This window comes from Hyposmocoma kahamanoa, unplaced genomic scaffold (assembly GCF_003589595.1).
Source record: "Hyposmocoma kahamanoa isolate Upper Pololo Valley unplaced genomic scaffold, ASM358959v1 95247, whole genome shotgun sequence".
Lineage (NCBI taxonomy): Eukaryota > Metazoa > Arthropoda > Insecta > Lepidoptera > Cosmopterigidae > Hyposmocoma > Hyposmocoma kahamanoa.
The window spans coordinates 9709-16078 of NW_020654994.1; the positions used below are offsets into that span (position 1 = coordinate 9709).

General features: G+C 49.7%; 1 protein-coding gene across 1 annotated transcript; it reads right to left on the bottom strand.

Moving 5' to 3' along the window:
• Positions 1–1543: 1543 nt before the first annotated feature.
• On the bottom strand, positions 1544–6277 carry LOC113238395. The gene has a single exon (XM_026475225.1). The coding sequence runs from the start codon at positions 6275–6277 to the stop codon at positions 1544–1546; it is 4734 nt and encodes a 1577-aa protein (XP_026331010.1).
• Between the last annotated feature and the right edge of the window lie 93 nt (positions 6278–6370).

Genomic DNA, 6370 nt, shown 5'->3' on the forward strand with positions numbered 1-6370 from the left:
TTTTTTTTGTATGTATGTTACGCGACAACTCCGGTATTTGTGAACCGATTTTCTTGTTTCTTTTTTTTTGTTGGAAAGGGGGTACTTCCATATTGGTCTCATTTCATTTTGAAGGAAATCATCCACCTCTGATGGTGGCTGTTCACGCATGACTTTCTTTCTCAGAGTAGTGAGAACCGATTTTTATTATGTCCTGTGTCAAGTCCCGTATAGTGGCGATCTAGGGGATATCTCAATAAAACTTAGCAAATAGACGTAATTCCACGTACTATTGAGGTTGGTTTTTTTTTAGTACTCTGTACTGAGATTATTATTCATTAAATATTAGACAACATCATATTTGTTGTTCCGATCCCAAATTAAGTAACTGGCTAGCTTGTATATACCGAATATCGCGTTGCAAGCTAGAAGCTTGTGTACTCCACTGGAATTAACACTTCGAATTTCCTGTTGAAGATCTATTTATTTTTTTATGTAAAGAAGCAGACGAGCCACTTGATGGGAGGTAGTCATCGTCGCCCATGGACATTTACAACATCAGGTGAGCTGCCTATGCGTTGCCAGCCTTTGAGAACCCTGTAAACACGCTTTTTGAAGAACCCCATGTCATAGTGCAAAGGAAATACTTCAGGAGGAATATCATCCCACATCTTGCAGGTTCGAGGAAGGACCTAAAGAGATGCCCGCGTGGTCAAATCAAATCATTTATTGTGTACTCACGTCTATAAGGTCTTATTTAACATTGTTGTGTCAGTACGTATTGCCAATTTTACGGCATACAATTTACATAATTAAATTAACAGTATACTACTACATTTTAATTACAAAATGTCAATCTTAATTTAAAATTTAAATTCTTAATTATATTTATGTCATTATTTTGTGGTGGTTAACTATTATTCTATGTTCTTGTCATTTAAGTAATCGCTGACTTTATAATATGCTTTCCCAGTCAATAAATGAAATAATCGCTTTTTAAAATTGGCACAAATATTATCATGAAAGACGGTAGTCTTACAGGCAATGTGCGGAATTCAGCCCGCAAAACTGAACTCCTGCTTTATTCTCCTTCGATAATAAAAAACTCCTTGATTTAAAATGGACTGTATATTCATATAAAACAAAAATGTCAATCTGACTTACGAAACAAGAAATTGTAACAAGTGCTTCCATGAGTGAATACAAAAAGTGAATGCGTAAAAATGACAATAATCGCTTATATTTATACCGGCACGATGTCTCCCACATCGTGCCGGTCCTATCAATGGGTCGCTACGCCGCTCGGCCAATCAGAGCTCTCGAATTAATCATTCTGTTCTGGACTCTAGCTCTGACCGGCCGGGCGCGTACGGCCGTCCGTAACATTCTCCCCTCAGCGAAGTCTTACGAGCTAAGGCTAGGTAAACAATAAAAAGAATAAAATAGAAATAAAGAAAAACAAACGATTTAGGCAGTAAACAATCAACTCAAAACTTATCCTACGTGTAAATAAAAACAAATCTTATCCCTATTTTTAAATAAAACAAAACAAAACCTAGCCTAATCACTTAGGGAGGACGGCCAACTTACGCGCCGGACGCCTAAAAACACCACCCCGTGTCCTAACTTCTACGCTTCTAACTGTGCCGTCGGGGCCCGGGTAGATTTTCACTACTTCCCCGCGCGGCCATACGTTCCGTGGTAGCGTAGAATCTGCTATGAGGACTAAATCTCCGACGGTGAGATTTTTGCTCGAATCGGAGGGTGACCCGCGCGGGACGAGTTGCGGTAGGTACTCCCTAACCCATCTGCGCCAAAAACTATCTGCCAACGCTTGCGCCGTTCGCCATTGACGTCTATCAGTGGTCTCACACGTTCCGATAATGGGCAGTACGTTCGGTTGCCCAAGCAAGAAGTGGTTTGGTGTGAGCGCTTCGGGCTCGGCCGGATCTACCGATACGTGAGTAAGCGGACGCGCGTTTATGGTGTACTCTGCTTCCGCGAGCAAGGTTAACAAAACTTCCTCTTTCGGCGCTCTATCGTGCAAGGTGACTGATAACGCAGTTTTTACCGACCGCACTAATCGTTCCCACGCGCCCCCTTGGTTCGGCGCGCCGGGGTCGATATATCGCCAGTCCACGCGCTGCGTTAATGCAAATTCGCGGAGCTCGGGCTCCCATTCCCTCATAGCTGCTCGTAGCTCGGCATCAGCGCCTCTAAAGTTTGTCCCGTTATCGCTGTATATAACTCGCGGCCAGCCGCGTCGTGCGGCCATTCTGCGCAAGGCCATTATTGCCGAATCCGTGGTCAATGACGCGGCGAGTTCTAAATGCACCGCGCGCGTAGTTAGACAAGTGAATAATGCGCCCCAGCGTTTTTCGTGGCGCCTACCTATCGTAACTATCATCGGTCCAAAATAGTCTACTCCGCAATTGCTAAACGGTGGGCTATACGCGTCTAGTCTCGCAGCGGGTAAGTCTCCGAACGCCGGCACGAACGGCGTAACCTTTTTGATACGACAGAAAGTGCATCCGTGTAACACCGTACGCACGGTTGAACGTAATCTTAGCACATAGTACGTCTGTCTTACGTCATTCGCGACGCGCTCGCGCCCGCCGTGTCCGGAACGCCTATGTATGTTGTCGATACAGAGTCGAGTGAATGCGTTCCGTCCGTCCAAAACCGCGGGTGACTTGACAGACTGTTCGATTTGCGCTGCATTTATACGACCGTTCACGCGCACGATTCCGTCTGTTCCTATCACGGGGTCTAATTTAAACAGCTTGCTGCTACGCGGCAACGGTTTCTTACGCTCAAGGCACGCGATTTCCTCGTTGAAATCGTCGCGCTGTGATTTCAATAGCCACAGACGTTCGGCCTCCTGTACGTGTCGTAACTCGACGCGGTTCGCGCGTCTTCTGCACATATCTACGAATGCCAATACTCGTGCCGTGGTCCTAATGAGCCTTTCGTAATTAGAAAACCGGCCTATGTCGGGCAAGTGATCGAAACTGCCCTTTTCGTTTGCGTACGACACGACTACCTCGTCCTCAGTCGCGACAGACTCCTCGCGTTCCGTTGGCCATTTGTCTTCCGATTCGTACAAGAACGCGGGCCCTATGAACCATCTATCGCGGCTAGTCTTCATATCGGTACTTATTCGCGTCGCGTCGTCCGCTACGTTATCCGCGGTCGGCACCCATCTCCATTGGTCGACACGGGTAAGCTCAGAGATATCGCTCAATCTGTGCGCTACGTAAGGAGTATAACGCGGCTTATCGTTCCTTATCCAGTGAAGTGCGGTTTTCGAATCCGACCAGAATATTACTCTATCGATGGGTACGCGGTGTTCTCTCAGTATGGAATCGGCCAGACGCGCGCCTACAAGGTTCGCTTGTAATTCTAAACGTGGGATACTTGGCGCGCGAATCGGAGTCACCTTGGCCTTCGCCGCGGCGAGGGTGACCTTGACCTCTCCATTCCTATACGTTATACGCCAGTACGCGGCCGTCGCGTATGCTAACTCACTGGCGTCGCTGAACACGTGTAACTGCGTATTCGTCGTGTCCTTGTTAAAACCGTACTTTCGATCTAACCGTAAGTCGGCTACCGAGTCCATATCACGTAGCCAATCTAAAAATTCGCGATTCTCCGTCTCGGGCAAAACGTCATCCCAACCTACGTTAGACCTCCATACGTTTTGCAGTACTATTTTCGCCCTGATCGTATAATAGCTAAGTAAGCCTAGAGGGTCGAAAATTGACATGACGGCGCTGAGGGCCTCTCGCTTAGTAGGTCCTCTTTTCAACGATCGTACGTCTCGCGGCACCCTATTCATGGCCGTATTGAAGCGAAGTTCGTCACTTGAGGCCTCCCATAACAGCCCTAACGTTTTCCCCGCTCCGTGAGGGTCGCTTCCGCCTAATTCCTTGGCCGCGCGGCCCCTAGCTTTTACCGGTACGTGTTCTAACACGAGCTCGCTATTCGAGTTCCAGCCCGCTAGCTGGAATCCTGCCCTCGCTTGCACCGTTACCACTTCGGCGACTGCTTGCACGGCCCTAGCTTCGTTCTCGTAACTGTCCACCCAATCGTCCATATAATGATTCGATGTGATGGCGTCGAATGCTACAGGATAAAATTGCGCGTGTTCCTTAGCGTTCAAGTTTCTAACGCTATGCGCCAGGAAAGGGGAACTTCGAGCACCGAAAATCATCGAAGTCATTTTATAACGAGTGGGCGGTTTCGTTCTATTGTCTCCTCTCCATAGGAACATTTGGGCGGGCTGATCGGCTTTGCGTATCTTAATACGCATGAACATTTCGCGTATGTCCGCCGATACAGCTACGTCGCGTTCCCTAAAACGGAATAATACGCCCGGCAACGATCGTAACAAGTCGGGACCGTCTAAGAGCTTGTCGTTCAAGCAGGTGCCGTTAACAGTGGCGGCGGCGTCGTGCACTAAGCGCAATTTGCCCGGCTTATTTACGTTCCGTACGGCGAAATGCGGAAGGTACCAGCCGATCGGGCTGTCCGCTTCGTTTCCCTGACACGGCTCCGCATACCCCTTGTCTAAGAGGTTCTGCACCTGCGCTTCGTATTCGCGTTTAAATTCCGGCGACGCGTCCATTTTCCGTTCGATTGTTCGCAGCCTGCGGAGCGCCATATCGTAGCTCGGCGGCATGACAACTACGTCGTCTTTCCACGGCAGCCCTACCTCGAACTGGTGGCCTATTCGCTTCGCGGTTCGCGCGAATATGTCGAGCGCTCTCTCTTCGCTGCGCGATGGCTTCGCTATTTTAGAAATCCCTATACTATCTATAGCGAAGTGTTGTTTCATACGATCCTCGAGCCGTTCGTCGAGATCGTTACAAGTGCGCGATATGTCCGCTCGGTATGTATATGCATGAAAGACGTTTTCGTTCGCGGTCGAGTTAATAACTTTCGGTACCGTTCCGTGTACCGTCCAGCCCAAGCTCGTGAGGGAAGCGACCGGTTCGCGGCGCCCTCCTACCAATAACTGGCGCGACACGATCAAGTGCCAGTTATCGGCCCCTACCAAGATGCCTGGTTTCACGTTATTATAGCAAACTTCCGACCTATCGAGACCTCGTAAGTGCGCATATTCCAAGCACGACGAGTCTATAGTCTGTCTCGTTAATTTCAAGTTATTTACGGTTCGCGCAATAACTTTGTGACTTTCACCCGACTTTCCGCATATACTTAACTCTACGGCCTTACTAGTCGGTTCGCTCTGACTAGACCCTAGTCCGTGAATACGTAATTTTCGCGTGGGCCCGTCGGCCCCTATGCGGTCCGCTATTTCCGCGTCTATCAAAGTGACGGTCGATCCCTCGTCAAGTAGAGCGTACGTATTTGCGCGTTGCCCGTTAGGCCCTATCACGCTAACTGGACACACCTTCAGCAAGACCGATCCGCTGTTCTCCTTGACTAACACCGACGTATTGAGAACCGTCTCGACCTTCGGTGTCTCGGGTTTCGATACCGGCTTACGCTGCGTGTGCAACAAAGCGTGGTGCGGGGAGTCACAACCGTCGACTCCGCACGACTTCGCCCTACAGTTGAAGCGGCGATGTTTCTCTATTAGGCACTTGAAGCACACGTACGCCTCTTTGGCCCACTTCCAACGGTCCTCCACCGTCATGCTGGAGAACTTCCAACACCGCGGGACCGAGTGATTGCCGCCGCAACAAAGGCAAACCGATTTCCGAATACTTGGCTCCTTGTTTTCCGCGGTGGCGTTGTATACGTTCTTACGTTCGGGGCGGCGCGTACGCGGTGGGCGGGGCTTAGGGTCGTGCCTCGCTGGCGCTGTTTCTTTTGCGGCCGAGTGCAAATACCGGATCGCCAGGTCCCCTTCGCGCATTAGAAACCGTGATAGCTTGACGATCTCGGGTTCGGTTTCCATTCGGTGTTCGTCCGCGTACTCGCACCACTTGGTCTGCCGGTACGTGTCGAGCTTCTCTACTAAGTCGCGTACTAGCGTGGAATCATATAAGTGCCAGTGGGCTAAATTCCCTAACACGCAGGCGACATTCTGCACCTTAACGGCGAAGCTGTTTAAACCCGTTGCCGTTCCGTCGGGTCGCGGTAAACGCCTAAGCTCGCTAACGGTGCGTTCCACTATGAGTTCCGGCTTACCGAAACATTGCTCTAACGTATCCATAATTACGGACGGATTCGAAGCCGTGTACAGGAGCGCAGCGACTGCTTCTTTCGCTTCTCCCTTCAGGCTGACTCGTAAGCGCGCCAAATTCTCCGCGTCTGAGAATTTGTACATACGGGTCGAGTCTATCATCGCGCGCTTAAACGGGAGCCAATCCGTGTAGGCTCCGGTGAAAATTGGCAATTCCTGCGCCTGTCGCGGCGGTGG

Excerpts from the sequence above, each read along its gene's own strand:
- LOC113238395 (XM_026475225.1), bottom strand. The coding sequence starts at position 6,277 with ATGTACAAATTCTCAGACGCGGAGAATTTGGCGCGCTTACGAGTCAGC.